The sequence below is a fragment of the Euleptes europaea genome, chromosome 13, assembly GCF_029931775.1.
Source record: "Euleptes europaea isolate rEulEur1 chromosome 13, rEulEur1.hap1, whole genome shotgun sequence".
In the NCBI taxonomy this organism is placed as follows: Eukaryota; Metazoa; Chordata; class Lepidosauria; order Squamata; family Sphaerodactylidae; genus Euleptes; species Euleptes europaea.
The window spans coordinates 41,391,059-41,409,893 of NC_079324.1; the positions used below are offsets into that span (position 1 = coordinate 41,391,059).

The 18,835-nt window shown below is 44.5% G+C and overlaps 1 protein-coding gene across 9 annotated transcripts in view; it reads right to left on the reverse strand.

Moving 5' to 3' along the window:
* Window positions 1-476: 476 nt before the first annotated feature.
* Window positions 477-18,835, reverse strand: part of DEPDC5 (DEP domain containing 5, GATOR1 subcomplex subunit) — a 70,234-nt gene continuing 51,875 nt past the window's right edge. For 5 of the 9 annotated variants that reach the window (XM_056859154.1, XM_056859156.1, XM_056859150.1 and 2 more), the window contains 11 exons: window positions 17,234-17,296; window positions 13,859-14,010; window positions 13,211-13,288; window positions 12,765-12,897; window positions 11,965-12,073; window positions 10,840-11,064; window positions 9,144-9,313; window positions 6,345-6,516; window positions 3,395-3,455; window positions 1,767-1,849; window positions 477-821 (listed from right to left, as the gene is read on the reverse strand). In XM_056859154.1, coding sequence (XP_056715132.1) covers window positions 529-821; window positions 1,767-1,849; window positions 3,395-3,455; window positions 6,345-6,516; window positions 9,144-9,313; window positions 10,840-11,064; window positions 11,965-12,073; window positions 12,765-12,897; window positions 13,211-13,288; window positions 13,859-14,010; window positions 17,234-17,296 — 1,539 coding nt within the window. In that variant the 3' untranslated portion in view covers window positions 477-528. The remainder of the gene's footprint in view (window positions 822-1,766; window positions 1,850-3,394; window positions 3,456-6,344; window positions 6,517-9,143; window positions 9,314-10,839; window positions 11,065-11,964; window positions 12,074-12,764; window positions 12,898-13,210; window positions 13,289-13,858; window positions 14,011-17,233; window positions 17,297-18,835) is intronic. The other 4 variants (XM_056859158.1, XM_056859157.1, XM_056859155.1 and 1 more) reach the window with 1 other exon arrangement.

Genomic DNA, 18,835 nt, shown 5'->3' on the forward strand with positions numbered 1-18,835 from the left:
ACATTAACCAAATGTCAAGTATTCACACCCATACCTGCCTTAACAAATGGGTGTTGCACAATTTTTTTTAAATTAACTATTCTCTTCCTGTCTTTTAGACTGCACCACTTTACTGTATATGCAAGAATTATCTTTTTAGCCTATTTTCGCATTGTCTAGGTCTCAGTACCATATACATATTAATAAAAAGAACTGCATTTTATTTAATACATTTTTATTTTTCGTATTTACATACAGAGAATGAGTAGTATCTTACATATGCACACAAAACCATGAACATCGTAAAAGGTTAGAAAGATTTTACTCATGATTTCGAAAGAGCTACCAGTTTTCTTCTAGTCCAGTCTGAGGGTTTTCTCCTTCTCTCCATTTGGATGGGAGCCTCTTCCATGTAACTCCAATGTCCACAGCATCCTGAAATAGCCTGATCAGGATTCTAATCAGGATTTCTAATAGCCTGATCAGGATTCTCACGATGCTCTCCAATTTTTCACTACACCGATCCTAATTCAATTTGACTTCTGTCCTTCAGGGCGCACTGGCATGCATCTTCTCTAGACAGCTTGTCCAAAAGGAGACAAGCCGGTTGTCCTTGTTCCCGCAGAAGTCTGTGAAATCCTTCAGCAGTCGATCGGCAAATTTCTCATCCCCTGTGGCACTAGACCTCCATGTCTTGGTCAACATAGTATTGTAGGCCCAGTTGTAGCCAATGTGCTCTTCACAGAAGACGTTTTGATTGGTGGAACTGGTAGAATTGCGCCGTCGTCTCTGCTGTCCAGAGAACTTCCGCTTGGAGTATGGCAACTGAAGAAACACAGTCCCTGAATGAAATGCAACAAGGTTTTAATGAGTGGTAGCCATCTTACGCTGCAGTTATTTAGCTATGAGTTTGTTATGATCCCTGATAGGAAAAGAAAGTGAAAACAGGCTTAAGCATGCTTGCTAAGGACTGTTCTTGGTTTCCTGTAAAGCTTAACTTTGCAGAGGAGTGAATTTCTGCAAAGAATTCTAATGTTATCTAGCAGTGGACTCTTCCACTGCTTGCTTCTCCTTATTACTAGTAGCATTGATTTAGAAAATCTCAAAAAAGAAAAAAATCTATATTTGCAATGCTTGTGAACAAAACAGACCTGGCACAAGTAGTCAGGTAGGTAGGAAACGGGAAGGGGTCAAAACGTACCAGGATTCGTGACGGTTTGCATCAGACACAGCTGAAGTGCATCAGTGGTTTGCATCAGACACAGCCAAAGTGCCTGCATTATCTGAACACTGATATTGTTATCTTTGTTTTTCCTCCCCATGGATAAGGTAGGGGTAGCAACACAGACCCCTTAACCTGGACCTTAAGAGCACTGGCAGTGGGCATGTCCCAGTCCCTGGCTGGAGCTCCTCTCCCAACTGTATGGGAGATTACTCAAATTACCCAAATGCTTTGGGTCTTAACCAACCCTTGTGGATCCTGTACCAAGTTCCTGCTGGCTGCTTACTGGATCCATCTTTGGCTACTGTGTTTCCTTGCCTCGTAGATGAGCTTTTATGTGATGGGATGGGGCTGCAGCCTTGCTTGATGAAATTACTCGGACCAGCGGCCTATCTTAAATCCATCCCTCAAATAGCAAGATTATTGCTGCCTGCTGGTGGCCTTTTGCTTACTCTGCTTCCCTTGCTGCAGCTGCCTGCCAGCTGACTTGCAATTGTAACAGAGAGCAGAATAAGCCAGCTGCTCCCTAAACGCAAAGCCACATGCAAGGAAAAAACATGCTCACCAGTAACATGGATATATTGGGGCTTGTTTTCTGCAGGGAAGTTGAATGCAGAAGCAGAATATTTATCTTGTACAAATCCAAATCTGCAGAGAACAAAACTTGTAAGAATTAGAGAACAATGAAAACAACAAGCAGAAGGAACCCTGAGAGTTTAAAAACAACAAAAACAAGTTGGATGGCTTAGCAGGATCATACATTTTAGGCATAAGAGTCCCCAAGGGCTGGCCAGAGAAAGGACTCCTTTGTTTACAGGGAGAAGGCTGTTGATGCTCAAAGTAAGACTGCTGCAATCCTCTCTACATAGGACTGCCTCAGGTCAAAAGTTTCAACTGGTGCAAAATGTGTGAGTAAGATTTGCTGACTGGTGTAAATTACAGGGATCTTGCCAATGTTAAGAAGTTGTAAATTGGCATCTGCTTTGCTTCTGGGCACAATTTAAATGCTGGTTATTACATTTAAAGCTCAGCATATCCTACAGCCAGGTTACTTGGATGACTGCCTGCTTCCACACATACCTGCCGACTTACTAAGATCACTCTTAAGAGGCCCTTCTCTGTCTGCCTGCTCTTGCTGAAATAAGATGGGTTGTCACTGTAGACAGGGCCACCTCTGCTGGGTGAGAAGCCTGTTAAATTTTCAAGCACCAGTTTTGTTTACCTTGGCTTTATATTGAGTTTATTTTTGGGGGGTTTTTGCCAGCCTTTTTAATACCATCTGAGTATATATACTGCTGCTGTTCACAGACTACCCAGGGGGTTACCGCATTATGTATTCCCAACGATGTATTAACACTTTGAAACTGTTATAAAAAACATTGCTTTAAAAGGGTTTTTGGATGCCACGGCTAAAAAATGGTTGGAATACATCTTCACAGCTAAAGGGGCCAAACAAAGTGCGAACAGTATTTTTTAATAACAGTTTCAAACTCTTAATACATCGGTGGGAATACATAGAAAGTGCTAACAGGATTTTTTAATAACAGTTTCAAACTCTTCATACATCGCTGGGAATACATAATGCGGTAACCCCCTCCCCCCAGTATTTTCACTGTTCTTTAGAACTGTTCATCTCCCACTGAAGCTTTTATTACTTTTAGCCTATTTTAATGCTGCTCTTTTAATAGATGATTTCCAAAATATATTATTAATGCTGGTAACTTTTAATTGTTTTGATAATGTTTGTAAGCATTGTAAAGCTGCTCTGAAATCTACCCAACTGAGTGCATTGGGCAAAAATAACTCAAATAAAGAGCTGCCATGGAGCTGTTGTGGTCTGGTCACCTGTCTGTCCAGCCCTCCATTTGCTGCTGGTGTAGAATCTCACAACCTACTGTGGCTGCAGATATGCTACAGAAGAGAAGCTGAACCTATTAGTTTGGTCCCTCTTCTGAGCCAGGGATTGGTCACCCCAGGAACACCATTATGAGAAAGTCAAACTCTCGTCCACAACCCTAGCTGAATACGAACAGCTTTGTAAATAGTTCCTAGCTGCATCCCAAAACACAGCCTACAGGCCATACCCCACTTGCTCTCTCTATTCCTGAATGAGAAATGGCATCTCTAGGTGTTCTTCCAGCCCTCCTAGGGCTAAGCGGACACTCCCCTCTTATACCCTTAAGGTCTGCTTACCTGTATGCAATCGCCTCTTGGAGGAGGTGCATGCGATCCCAGTAAGTCTCTGGTTCAAAGCCTAAAAGAGAACAATCAGATGTTGGGAATACTTTCTAAATGGACTGCATTTATATTTTCTATGTGTCATGTGATGCGGGGTGTGTGTGTGTGTGTGTGAACAGAGTTGCACATCTTTGTTGTAAAGGATTTCTTGCAGTTGGCTCTCCTTTCTCAATCAATTCCGCTTTCCCACATTGACTTTCTCAAGTCTTGCCCTGCTTTGCTCAGCCAGTGCGGACGTGAAGCTCTCGGTCTGTATATGCCTCTGAGCATCATTCTGGGATCCCTGCTTAAGAGTTACGAACAGGAACAATGGACTAGCAATATGAATGACGGAGACAACTTACTGAATTGTTTTAATTACATATTCCTTGAAAGGAACATTCCTTTCTGGTCCCTGTTTAGTTGCTGTGAGGAAATCTCCTCATGTCAAAACAACGTCTCTGGAAAGTCAGAAGATGCTTCCATAGAACAAGATGGCAATTTCTTTCCCTCCCCTTAATCTTGAGAGCTTGAAGGGTAACCATAGCAACAGAGAATGCCTTTCTTAGAAGTATGGCAAACAGAATCCTGGACTGGAAGGAAGGACAAGGACAGCTGAAGGAGGCATACAACCACAGAGCAGCCAAAAAAAAAAAAATCACGAGGGGATACCAGCTGGATTTTTAAAATGTTCACGCAATGTGGCAAAACAAGTACGGCTTTACACAACAATGCTGATCGTGCACCTCAAAAAATATTCCAGTGAAGCCCTGCTGAGGAGGGGCAGCTCCGCTGCATTTCAGCATCATCCATGATTGAATGAGCTAATCATGCCCAATATATAAACACAGCAGAGGAACCCAACCTTAAGGGAGTTTTTCTGCACTGGGCTTGCTTTGCTTCAGTTGGGAGATACACCAGGATCAGTGATACACACAAAAACACAGAGGTAGTGTGGTCAAGTAAATTGTACTCTCTCCATGTAAAAGTAGGACTTTATGGCTGGAAGAGTGAACTGGGCCCTCACTTTTAATTCAGAAGGGGGAAAAGGGCCTAAGATACCAGGTATTTGGGAAAGACTGGCTCACTGTTACAACAAAGGAAGAGGTGTGCAGAAATGACACTTCTTCCCACCAGGTAGGGGAAAGAAACATTTGATTTGCACTTAGCTAATGCTCAGAGGTTGTTCTTATATAGCCTTTCAAGGTATGACAATGGCTATTAATTTTATAAAATTGGAAACCTGCCAGACTAGAAAAATTAAAGCTGATATGCAAGTACAGGTCTATGTACCAAGTCGCATTCTCACATGGAGAATACTAGTTCTGCCTAGAATTTTCCACTAGGTAGGTGGGGCAGGTCAGGGGTGGGGCTCAGAGATTGGGGGGGGGGCAGATGACCATCTGCAAAAGGTGGGAGAAGCCATGTGGACAAACTGGAGAAAATACGACTTCAGGAAGAGGCTGAACTCCTAAACTGGCCATGAAGATTACAATTTATTTATGATATTTCTGTCCTACCCCCTCAGCTTGAAGGCTCTTGGAGTGATTCACAAAAATGAATATTGTCTAGTATATATTAAATACGAAAAGCCTCCCCAAACTAAAATGATGCCAGCAGCAGACACCAAAAAACCTAAAAGCAGGCCATAACAAAATAAACAGTAGCACTTAAAATAGGAAGGAACAAAGCAAAAAAGCATTAAAAGTAAATCATAACAAACATAAAATTGCAGGTACTGAGGAAGATATGTAAATGATGAGAATAGAATGGTGCTGGTGTGAATTTGGAACCTGGTAAAAGCTCAGATTATTTTCTCAATTCACTATTGGAGAGAGAGAGAAGTTTTAAATATAGGGGGAGAGGCACTCTTTCTTAATTTCTTCCTCAGTAGTCGTTAAAATTATGTTGGTCATACAAACCCTCCCACCTTTATGTGTAAGTTACTTAAAAACACACATACACACACACACACATTGGTGGTGGCTCATAATAGTTGTCACCAACTCTGTATAAAAGCCTAAAGTGGGCATCTGCTTACCAAGTCACAAAGAGAAGGTGGGGAAATTTCTGGATGGATGTGCATGATTAAAATAGGCATGTGGTGGTGGAAAGTGCCATCAAGTCACAGCTGACATGGCGACCCTGTAGGGTTTTCAAGGCAAGAGAAGTTTGGAAGTGGTTTGCCATTGCCTGCCTCCGCATGGGCTGAGAGAGTTCTCAGAGAACTGTGACTGGCCCAAGGTCACCCAGCAGGCTTCATGTGGAGGAGTGGGGAATTGAACCCAGTTTGCCAGATTAGAGTCCGCCACTCTTAACCACTACAGCACGCCGGCTCTCTGAAACAGGCATGCCTCCCAGCTTTCCCCCTAATTTAGGACAAACTGGTGGAGGCTTGTGGAAACTGGAAAGGCTTGCGGTTCTTTAACTGAAGAAGAGTCTTCCGAGAATCCAGAGAACTAAACTGCAATAACTAAATAGGTTTCTGGTCATGGCAAGGGGTAAAGGATTATTATTTCACCTGGGGTGGTGACAGAATGAAGTTGAAGAAGACAACTGCTCATTAAGGAATTGGGGACCTGGCCCAGCAAGGTAAATTCTCCATATAGAAAGTCTCACAGAACAAGGGTTCCTCTTTGGGGCAAATTCTACCAAAACACAGAATGTCTAAACTGGTTCACTCCCCCTTTCTAGTCTGTGTCCAGCATTCTGAAAATGAGCTTCGCCCACAAAGGCCAGCCCTTTACTAGCTTGCTTTCCTATGCTTCCAGCAGACAGGCAGTGCATGTTTCTAATCTTTCCTCCTTCAACACTGTGGTTGGCAACATGTCTCTTCAAATGCAGCCAATTCTAGATTCTTCAGGATAGGCATGCACAGATGCAAGAGTGTAAACAAGGCTCTCGGCACCAAGGTCAGGAACCTTACCGTCAAAGAGGTGCTCGCTGCCCTCCTTCAGCAATGAGCTGACGTTGAGTGGGATGAACAGCTGTGCTCGAAGAGGGTCCCCGTACAAGTAACTGGGAAGTGCAAATGGACCTTCCAGCACTGGGACCAGTAAGAAGCCACAGGACGTGGCTTTGCGATGCCAGCCCTGAACCTGTGTGGAGATTAGAACATAAGAACATAAGAAAAGCCATGCTGGATCAGACCAAGGCCCGTCAAGTCCAGCAGTCTGTTCACATAGTGGCCAACCAGGTGCTTCTAGGAAGCCCACAAACAAGATAACTACAGCAGCAGCATCCTGTCTGTGTTCCACAGCACCTAATATATTTGGCATGCTCCCCTGATCATGGAGAGAATAGGTATGCATCATGACTAGTATCCATTTTAACTAGTAGCCATGAATACCCCTCTCCTCCATGAACATGTCCACTCCCCTCTTAAAGCCTTTTAAGTTGGCAGCCATCACCACATCCTGGGGCAAGGAGTTCCACAATTTAACTATGCGTTGTTATGAGATTGGAAGGATGAGCGATGGCCACATGGTAGGGTGAGGAAAAAGAATACAAGAGGGCAAAACTGGTCCGAGCCTGCATCATACCCTTCAAAGGATGCAACCTAGGCAGGCAATCTCTCCCTAAACAGCTTATTAGCATAAAGCTGCCTTGGAGACGGGGAAAGTACAGCAGCCATGGCTGAGTCAGCAGGAGGCTGAGGAGAAGATTAGAGCCGAATATTTCACGTTGGGAATGGGAGTGAAGAAGCCATCCTTTAATCAGCTCTTACCCATTTCCCCCAACCAACATCCTCTTTTCAGCACAGGCAAAGCTTTTCTCTCCGGAAGCAAACAGTGCTACTCCATCAGTCAGAGTTCTGCAAACTGCTTCAACGGCAACAACTACTGCTCTTATTTGAATTGTATGAAATCTGCTTTTGGTAGCCAATGTGGCTGAACAGGGGTCAGGCTTAATAATGGAACTGAATCAATAAAGGAGTAATAGCATGAATAAGCAACAAATGTTATAAATATTGCCAGGATTCCAGCAATGATGCCTGACGAAGTCCTTCACGGCCTTGGACACTCATATCTGCAAGACCGTCTCTCTGCCACAACAGCTTCACTCATCTGACCAGATCCTTCTGCAGGTGCCACCCTGCAAATGGGAAAGATCAGAAAATGCCTGCACGTGTGCATTCTCTGTTATGGCCTCCACCTTATAGAATGGCCCGTCTGAAAACGTCAAGAAGGCTCACACGCTTCTGTCATGTTGCAAACTACATAAAACAGAATTGTTCAGTAGGGCATTTTTATAAAGGTAATAGGGCTATATTATAATGGATTGGTTCAGGTAGGGAATGGTAATGTGGACTACTTCTGTGCATGGTATGTACGTATTATTTGTTTTCTGGGTGTATTATCTTGTGCGAACTGCATTGTTTTCTACTTATGTAATACCATTTCCTGCATTTTCAATGTCTCATGTCTAACAGTTATGCTTCGTTTCAGATTTCTGTAATCCTAGTCCTCATGAATTGCTTACTTGAAGTTGATGTCTCATCCTATTGACTGCATTGACGTACACTGTGTAATCTGCCCTGAGTCTCAGTGAAAAAGGCAGACTATAAATAATGTATATAAATAACACTTCAAGCTTTCTTTCTCCTGTAGAATTGCTTGAACTAAAAATGCAGGGTTCCCCTCCCCCAATTTTAAAAACTGCCCTGCTTCATGTACTGAAAAGAGACACACAGATCTTTCTATATATAACTAACCTAGATCTACAGCTGATTTTAAGAAAAGGGAATTAGTCAGAAAGATGAATTAACCCAGACTACTATGAGGACACCCTCCCATACCAATGGCGAACAAAGACTTTAATCAGCAAAGTACAAAAAACATCACCGCTAATAACCAAAGTATAATCAGTTTGGAACTCTGACCTTGGAGTCATCAAAACCTAAGTTATCTTCAATAACTGAGCTAGAGGGGATTTCTGATGATGCAATCATAGCAGAGAAGTGTTGCTTCTTTACCTCTGTCACTGCCACCTTGTCTGGTAATGGGACCTGCCCTGGATTTGCAGGCACAGTTCAGCCTGGATGAGGCAAGTCAAGCTGTACATGATTGCATCAGTCTGGCCAGGACATGCCCGAGACAAACAGGGCCTTGCAGCAGACTCTGGGTCTGAGTTTGGCAGCTGGGTGGAGCCCATCAGGTCATCAACCCCCACCTGGGGGGAGGGAAGGAACCACCCAGGAAGTGCTGCAGCTGAGACAGGGCTCCAGAACACTTCTTGGTTTGATGAAAGGATGAAGGGGAAGGACCAGCCCTGGGCAGGGATTGGAAGGGTGTCCTATTTAAGGAGGATTTGTAGCAAGATAGGGAGAAAGGAGTATACCTGTTTAGGTAGCATGTGAGCATGGAGGATATGGAAAGGGGGGGATTGAGGGTGCAATCTGAGTCCTTATGGGTCATCTGCTGTGGAGAAGGTCATGGTAGATCAAGGGCAATGTAGGCAAGTAGGTGATGTGAAAGACCTCAGCCTGAGAACCTGGAGAGCCGCTGCTGGTCTGAGTAGACAATACTGACTTTGATGGACCAAGGGTCTTTCAGTAAAAGGCAGCTTCATGTGTTCTTGTGTACAAGAGGTCATATGAGATGCAAGACAAAACTCCCATCTATTGAAATTAAATCCCAACCAGGCAACAACAAACAACAATGCCCACCGATATCTGCCCCACAAAGAAAAGACTGTCAGATGTGCATCCCTCCTGAGATCTCACCATCTCAAAGAGAACTGCTGCCGTCACAGCCATCCAGTGCAGTTTGATCTCAAAGGCGGCATTGAGGGAAAAACTGCCATGGTAGTAGCAGCTGCACCACTCCAGGCGGTTTGTGCGATTGTTGATGTCCACGTCCAGTGTCACCGTCCGCTGTTCAGGTACTGTGGCAGCTGCCAAAGAGCAGGAAACCAGCACAAGTAGGATAAATGGGAGAGACAAACTGCCTGGCAATTTACTGGCTACATGTGGGATCGAGGCAAGAAACTGCTAGCCTGGATATGCATTATTATAATAATGAATTCTGAATCCTAAAAAACCCACAACTTTGACTCTGGGGTTCAAACTACCAAATTCCAGCTGAAAGGGGAGAGGTACTGCCGAAGCTAGATTGCTGCATATAAGGTTGACTGTAGCGGCTTTGAAAATGAACGGATTAAAAAAATTTAAGAGGAAATGATGTGGAAGAATTCCAGTCATTATAATGTTTTAATGGTGAATTTTCTGCTTGAATCCCACCATCTCACATACAGTGGCAAAGTTTTGCTATATTGCTTCCAGAATACATGAAACAGCTTTCTAATTATACTACTGTACGATTATGTACTAATGTGATTGCTTTTTTATTGTTGGGCTGGTCAATGACTGTATTTAATAAATCTTATGTGGAAGAACTCATCAACCACATTCTTCCCTGTCCTTATCAACTTTGGGACAGTCAGTTAAATTCTGCTTTAGCTGCCCCCAGGTGTTCATTGTCCAGACACTGCAATCAACGTAATTTGTTCAACAAGGAACTGTCCTATCTTATGAAAGAAAACTACATTTTCCAAGCAAGGAAGACAGCTTGCTCTCAGGGGAAAACTCCAGAATAACACTGGAGGCAGAGCAGATGCTGGGCTTCTTTTTGCTTGGCTGCCACGATGTTAAAGAACTGCAGTCCTAGGAAGAGGAGACTGGGATAATCAGCAACCAAGCAGCCACCAACAGGGGCTAATATACTGGAAATGGGGGAGCAGATGAAGATGTAAATATTGTATTATAGAAATGTTGTAGGCAGATTTAAAGACTTTCTGGTTGAAAAACCAAGATATACAATCAAATTCTGTTGCTACACAGAGATATTTTTGGCAAACTCCCCACCCCCCATTCAAAGCAGTTTTTAAAATAAACGGAACAGGAACATGCTTTTCTTCTTCTGCATACATTTCTTTGTTGCAAGACAATCTCCTTCCTTCCCTGTGAACCTTGCCAGGTTCTACCTACAGGGCAGAGAGATGGTGTCATTAATACCATGCTGGGGATCATCCCCACAAAGGCTGCCGTACCTCAGTGAAATCCACTGAGGTAAAAAAGGAATTAAATCTTGAGCTTAATAAAGCAATTTCATCCAACTAACCTTCAACGGGACTGAGAAGCAATTAATTTTTTCAAATTGCTGTTAAATTTGAATTTTTGTCTGATTTCTCTGTGTACACTATGAACATCCCCTCTAAGTGACAGAGAAGAAGGAAACAACCCAGGCACAAATAAGACAACTGCCGAAACAGCTGGATGTAGGGCAACTATTTCACTGTGCTCTCCTTCTCATGCATATACAAGCGACAGGTCTGGCACATTTTTTTGCTGGACTGGGTGAACTCATGCAGCCTTGGCTCCTGCTAGCCTTTCTTCAACCCACCTTCTCAGAGACAGTTACCTAACAGCGCAGCTGCCTGGCTCCGCCCTCCGAAACTGCGGCTGAAGGAGCTGTGTCTGCTGGCATACGAGGCGGGGCGGCTGGGCAACCACGGGAGAAGAAAGGCCGGGATTTCTGAGTGCAAGTGCTCCTCGGCTACAAATGCCACTTCAAACCATTTCCGCTGGAAAGTGGAAAAGTCATCCATTGCTGCTGTGTGCCACATGGTGGCCTGCTGCATTCCCACTGGAGAGAGAGGGCACAAAAAAGGGGCGGGAGAGAGGGGGCGGAGAATTAAGCCCATTGGAAGCACAAGCTGGTACTTTTAGCTATCTGATCAATACGGGTAACTGTGAGGATTGATTCCTTTGAAATGTGGTGTTGGATGAGAATTTACTGATACCATGGGCCGCCAAAAAGACCAATCAGTGGGTTCTAGATCAAATCAATCCTGAACCCTAGAAGCAAAAATGACTAAACTGGGGCTGTCATACTTTGGTTACATCGGAAGACAAGAGTCAGTGGAAAAAATGCTAGGAAAAGTTGAAAGCAGCAGGAAAAGAGGAAGACTCAACATGAGAAGGATTGATCGGCAAAGGAAGCCACGGCCCTCAGTCTGCAAGACCTGAGCAAGGCTGTTAATGATAGGACATTTTGGAGGACATTAATTCATAGGGTCGCTGTAAGTCAGAAGCAACTTGACGGCACTTAAAACACACGAACAACTATGAAGCTATTGTCACTCAGGACTCTTGGAAGAAACATCAGGTGGTATCTTCCCTCCTCCCAACTAATGAACACAACCCAAAAGGACATTCTTCTGCAAAAATTTCCAGTGGATTCAGTTTATTCTTGAAATGAATTGGAGCTGCATTCCAAAGTGATAGTGTGTTTTTGTGTAGCTGTTCTTATTTCAGTGGGTTTGTTGTGTCTGCCTCTTATTTGCTACTCTAAAAATTCTGTTGGAAGAGCCCATGAAATAAGGGTCACCCATGTGGTGGGGGGGATCATGGTCTAGTACGTAGGCCCCGCCTGGGCAGAGCCTTCACTTTAGTCTTACAGCAGAAATTGCACAGGGAGCATCCCTGAAAAAATGGGTCGAATCTAGGTTCCTATTTATGTGCCTTTTGGTGCTCAGAGCCTGACCTCGTTCCGGCTCCTTGTCTGCTACAATCTTGTAGAAGTAAAACCCGTAGATGAAGGTGCGCAGGGCCTCTCCAGAGGCATGCGTGATCAGCTGCTCATCCAGCATCTTCTAAAAATTAAGAAAAAGAATAAGAGAATTGTTATTTCAATAGTATAGTGGGGGGGGGGCATTCAGCACAATGCTTAAATTGCCTGGGATGAACAATTTTATGCTACCTTCTTGCTATATACAAGTCAGTTCCTAACATATCATCATACTGTAGCACAATTCAGCAACTGAACACAGGAAAGGCTGTGCACACAGAACATAAGAAGAGCCATGCTGGATCAGACCAAGGTCCATCAAGTCCAGCAGTCTGTTCACACAGGGGCCAACCAGGTGCCTCCAGGAAGCCCCCAAACAAGATGGCTGCAGCAGCATTATCCTGCCTGTGTTCCACAGCACCTAATATAATAGGCATGCTCCTCTGGTATGAGTTCTCTGTAGCCCCAAGGATGAGATCTTCAGGTCAGAGAGCAGGTTTCTCACGCTATGGAGGTCCCTAAGTGCTGCATCCTAGAGAAGCTGTTATGGGAAGGGCAAAACTTACCACCCAATTCTGGGTGGCCTAGCACTCACCAACAGGGACATTCTCCACACAAACCTGCCCATCAGAATGACACCAGTACCTTCTTTGTTAATGCACATGCATGGCATTTGTAGTGCAAGTGAGCATTCTGGTCAATGCTGCAACAAAAATGATTGAAACAAGAACTATAATCAAGATTCTTAACACCTTCTAAGCATAAATTAAGATCACCTGCATGATGTCGATGGCCATGGCCTGGGTCTGCACCCCTTCCACTGTGTTCACCAGCCAGTGGACTGCCTCAGCACTGATGAAGCTATATGGAGAGAGCCCCTTCTGTTCTGATAGCAGCTGGATACCAGTGCTAAAGGCCAAGAAGACAAGGGACAAGTTAATACAGCCTGGTAAAACTCTCCTTCTCCTGCCCCAAAAGAAGCCCCGGAATTTTCTTCCAGTCTCCCTGAGTGAAAAGGACGTGCCAGATGCACCTAAACTCTAATTCCTGCAACCTCCTCAGAAGATGGCAGGAAGCCACAGAACACGCTGCCAAGAGAAGCCTTGGTATTGCTTCTGAAACTAGAAAAATCTGTCATCATCTGCATTCTTTTCCAAAAAGGGGACTGCTCAAGAAGCAATGGAGATTTGGAGGCGGGGAGAGACAGAGATGTGAAACTCACGTGGGGTGTTTCATGGCTTCAAGGATCTCTATCAGAGTAGAGGATGATGTTAGGGAGCCTGCAGAAAACTGCTGAGAGCTGGAAAGTTAAAAATAAAAAATATATTTTGCTGCCAGTCTGGTTCATTTTGGAGAAACATTTCTTGCTCTTCAGTATAAATAATAGATGAACACCTTCTTAGCTCATCTATTGAAAAGGAAGGACAGATTGCCTGTCTCCCTTCCGAGGAAGTCCCCCCCCCCCCGCAGAGCAGAAGGCAGCAAGATCATGAGTGGATCCATAGGAAGGGAGGGCTTCTGGCAGGGCCCTGAACCAGAGCCCTTCCCATCCCGTCGAACTCCTGCAGTCTTCCAGTATTTATTTACTTTCTTCTTTTATACCCCACCAGTCTCCCCAATGGGACCCAAACTGGCTTACATCATTCCTCCACTTTATCCTCACAACAACCCTGTGAGGTAGGTTAGGCTGAGACAGTGTGGCTGGCCCAAAGTCACCCAGAGAATTTCCAGGGCAGAGTTGGGAGCATTTGAACCTGGGTCTCCCAGATCCTCTAATCACTACCCTTTCAAAAGGCGCTGAGAAGATTTCTGGCCCTGCTAAGGTGGATCACACGCTGCCACCAGACTTGGTTTCCTCTCCTTTTCATACCTGTTCTCAATAGAACCAGATGCAGAGGATCCCTGGTCTCCTATATTCTGGGAGCTGGCAGAGGTTTGAGTGTTGCTCCGGTCTGTGGACTGTCCAGAGCTGATCAACATGCTGCCTTCTAGGACTGCAGGAGCCGTCTGATCAATGGAGACCTTGAGGGGGGCAAGACGTTAATGCTGCAGTGCGATTCGTTACAGTTGACACTACGCATCAAACTTAAAGACTCACCTGTGAATAGAATGCACATTATTGCAGACACCCACCTGAGCCCTGTTGGCTAAGCATAAAGGAAAAATATGCAGGGACACATCTCGGGAGCCCAAACTATTGGGGAGTGCTGTATTGAACACATGAACGTACGAAGCTGCCCTTTACTGAATCAGACCCTTGGTCCACCAAAGTCAGTAATGTCTACTCAGACCGGCAGCAGATCTCCAGGGTCTCAGGATCTCCAGGTCTTTCACATCACCTACTTGCCTAGTCCCTTTAATTGGAGATGCTGGGGATTAAACCTGGGACCTTCTGCATGCCAAGCAGATGCTCTACCACTGAGCCACGGCCCCTCCCCTAATGTCCCACAGCCTAGACATGTTGAGTTCTTCAGTCCGCACTCGCCTGTGCCCACAAGTCAACTACCTAGCCTGGTTTAATAATGAAGACAACTGCTAAAGGACAACAGAAAGTGTAGTTAGGTGAGGGAGCTCAGAATTCTCTCCTGTGGGTCCCTCATTCTCTGAAGGCCCCGTGGCTCCTTGGAAAAGAGGAGTTGACAATTAAAGTGGTTGTAGTCTAGACCAGAGGTCCCTGAACCTGAGGGTATTTTTGGAATTTTGAAACAGGTAGTAGGCACCACCACAAAATGGCTTTTTGGGGGAGGGGGGCTAATCACAAGACATTGGAAAGTTCACAAAATGGTAGGAGGTCCTGAGCCAAGCATTGTCTTATGATGGAGGCAGCTTTTTCCAAATGGGTGCTGCATGCAGACAGAAAAGTGATACCTCTAGGCTCTTCTGAAGCACCTCCTACTCTTGATTTCCTCTTTGGGGATGAGATGTTTTGGAGAAGTAGCAAGTGGGTGCCAGGAAACACACTAAGGTGCCATGGTGCCAACAGGCAACACAGCGGGGATGACTGATCTACATATTCCTTTAGGCAGGGACAAAAGAGTACCTGCACCAAACATTTCCAGAGCTGAAACAGGATTGCCTTGGGGAGTGAGGTTGTGTATGCATGTTTGTATGTATGCATCAGCCATTTGTATTTAATCATAGCCAAGCCTTAAAAAACTCTGATCATGAAGTTACAACAAATTGCCACTTTTGTTTAAAACACATCCAATTCCCTTTAAGTTTTCAGGGAACCATTGAAAGCCTGACAAAAAACTTCCCCCTTTTCCTTCCTGGCTTTGCCACTTGAATGATGTGTTACAGAACACTTTCCCCCCATATTGTGCAACGTTCTGTAGTAGACTCAGAAGCTGCGGCAGAAGGAGCGATTTTAAAAAGCCTTTTGAAAAGAACATGAGCCCCTAAAGCCTCCGCATTAGAACGAGACAGGTTGCGGTTGCCAGCTCCCATCCACCCATCAGCAGCACATTATGTTAAAGCTTTGTGAGAGGCGGCGCGGAGGAGGGAAGGAAGCAGGCCCAGCAGCAGCAGAGACAGGGCCGAGGGAAGGGCGAGTCACCACAGCAAATCCTGGGCTTGCAAAGAGCTTGATACTATTATTTTGAGCATCTATAAACCCGATTACAGCATTGACGGAGCGTTACTCATTTTAACTGGAAATTATTAATTCTTAATAATGCAGCATGCTTAATTCCTAAAAGCAAGTACACATACATGAAGCTGCCTTATACTGAATCAGACCCTTGGTCCATCAAAGTTGGTACTGTCTACTCAGACCGGCAGCAGCTCTCCAGGGTCTCAGGCGGAGGTCTTTCACATCACCTACTTGCCTAGTCCCTTTAACTGGAGATCTCGGGGATTGAACCTGGGGCCTTCTGCATGCCGAGCAGATGCTCTACCACGGAGCCACAGCCCCTCTCCATGGTTCTCCAGAGTCTCAGGCAGAGTACATTTTGTCACATCAGCCATCTTTCAAATTCTTCCCAGCAACTCTTTAATTTTCTGTCCCTCCACCAGCTAAAAGCTATTTTATGCCACAGTCAAGATATTAATAATTAAAATTCTACATCATCTTCTTACACATACAAATCTTTCAGATACCTAAGCACTATCGCAAGCTGTGGAAGTGGATAAATCGATAGGGTTGCCAGGTCCCTCTTCTCCACAGGTGGGAGATTTTGGGGGTGGAGCCTGAGGAGGGCGGGGTTTAGGGAGCGGCGGGACTTCAATGCCACAGAGTTCAATTGCCAAAGCAGCCATTTTTCTTCAGGTGATCTGATCTCTATCGCCTGGAGATCAGTTGTATTACCAGGAGATCTCCTGCTACTACCTGGCAGTTGGCAACCCTATAAATTGATAAAAGGAAGTTGATGATGAATGACGGGGGATGATCCGACAGGTGTGCCCTGGAGCCTGGGGCCACAGCTAAACTGGTGAAAAGGATAGTGCAGCTCACTCAACTCTCTTTATCTCACTGAACAGTTTGGGACCCAGTCCTTTCAAAACCCACATTTGGGGCACAGTGTAAGCAAACAACTACATTCCAGTAGTCTAGTTTGGTCAAACCAGCGTTAAAGATACAAGACAGAACTGTAACAATCATAATTAAATTAATTCACAGTGGGTAGCCATGTTAGTCTGTCTGCAGTAGTAGAAAAGGGCAAGAGTCCAGTAGCACCTTAAAGACTAACAAAAATATTTTCTGGTAGGGTATACCCTACCAGAAAATATTTTTGTTAGTCTTTAAGGTGCTACTGGACTCTAGCCCTTTTCTACTAATCATAATTAAAGTAAGTGCCAAAATCCTGCCAGTTATCTGAATGACTTTGGACTTATTGGCCAGAACAGAGGAAAGCAGAAGCAGGTTTATTTCTTACTAGGCACTGGTAAAAGCCTGCCTCCAAGCCTGTCTGTCTTTCTCCTCTGTATGGCCAAAGATTTTTTCTTTAAAAGATTAAAGGTAAACATTCAAAAAGTGGTCCGCATATATAGCCCAGTAATTAACTCACACTCAAACTCAGACTTCAGAAAGGAGTTGCAAACTTTAAATTCATTTTATGGCTTTGCCAGATTTAAAACAGAAGTCTAGCGGCACCTTAAACATTTATTTCAGCATGAGCTTGTGTGTGTCAGAGCTCACTTCTTCAGATGCTATGAAGAGGAAAACATTATGGCAAGTACTTTAGGAATTTTTATAGGGAAAATTACAGAAGGAGGGGAAAAGATATACCCTGATCTAAAAACTGACCTGAGAGTGGAAGGCAGATGCTGTGCGTGGGCTCCGAACAAAATCCATAAAGAAGGTCCCATCCTGAAGGAATTGGAGGAAGCAGCAGCAGGAATGAGAGGATAAAAGACACAAAGTTGTGCAGATCTGCCACCACAAGGAAGAAGGACGAAGGAGACAAGATTCCCAAGATAGGAGTTTCTACCTGGACAAGACCCCCAGAAGGCAAAGTGCCAGCGACGCCTGCCCTTGTGCTGGAGGGCCACAAGTAAAGAGCTTAAGGTTGTGTGACAAGAAAAGCAGAATTAGGCAACAGCAGCAAGAATTATGACCAAAAGGGGACACTTTCATCATTGCTCCATCCCCATCGAAAAGCCTTTTTGGCTATTCCTCTCCAGTTTCAGGGATTTCAGTAGATGTCTCCCACATGCTCATATCTTTATTTGGTTTTATTGTGTTTTTTTTTAAATATTGTAAGTCATCTCAAGAAGCCTAACGAGTTAGTAGGCAAAACGTAAATGTTTTTAAAAAGCAAAACTAGTTTTCACAACTATAAGAGCTTGAACTTTTTAAATCGAAAGCTGAGCATCTTGGGAAACAGCATTCTGTGCCCACTCCCACATTCTGCATTTTTTTCCTGCATTCCCACAGAATCATAGCCACGACTGTAAAGTACATCCCAGGACAAAATCTGTTAGGAGCAATGTGGAGCCCTTCCTGTTAAGAAAACTGCATAGCAACAGACAGCCCTGCAAAACACCAGAGAAAGTAACAGCCGTTCAAAGGCCAGAAAGCAGCTGCAGGTGTAAGGGAGCCAAACGTTTCTAATATGCACAAAGCAGGCACAATGAGAACAAGAGACAGACATCCCTTCCAGAGCTGTTATTTTTACATTGCTTGCGCTATGTTTCAGAGAGCAATCTGAAACAGGTCTACTTAGAATCGTTCTCAGGTCTATTCAGAGAGATTTACTCTCAAGGAAAGTGTTCTTGGGACTGCACTGTACATGCCTTAGAAGGCTTATGAACATATATGAAAATGCCTTACACTGAGTCACACCATTGGTTCATCAAGATCTTCTTTAACAGTAGCAGCTCAGTGTCTCAGGTCAAGATCTTTCACCTACTACCTGATCCTTTTAACTGGAGATGCTGGCCATTGAACCTGGAACCCTGGGCATGCCAAGCAGATGCTCTACATTAGAGCCACAGCTATTTATTTATGTTCTCTACAACTCAGTGAGAGGCAAGTCAGTCTGATTTCAAAGCAGCGAGAAGCTGCAGAGTGTAACACCTGTATCCTAACAGCATCCTAACAGCAGTCCACTACTGATCTCCAAAACAAAAAACGGACCCTTTTGCTATCTAATTGCCTGATGGGATAATGGAAGGGACTGTGGCTCCGTGGTAGAGCATCTGCTTAGCAAGCAGAAGGTCCCAAGTTCAATCCCTGGCATCTCCAGTTAAAGGGACTAGGCAAGTAGATGATGTGAAAGACCTCTACCTGAGACCCTGGTGAGCCACTGCCAGTCTGAGTAGACAGTACTGACTTTGATGGACCCAGAGTCTGATTCAGTATAAGGCAGTTTCGTGTGTTTATGGAACTTTCCTAGGTTTTCAAAGG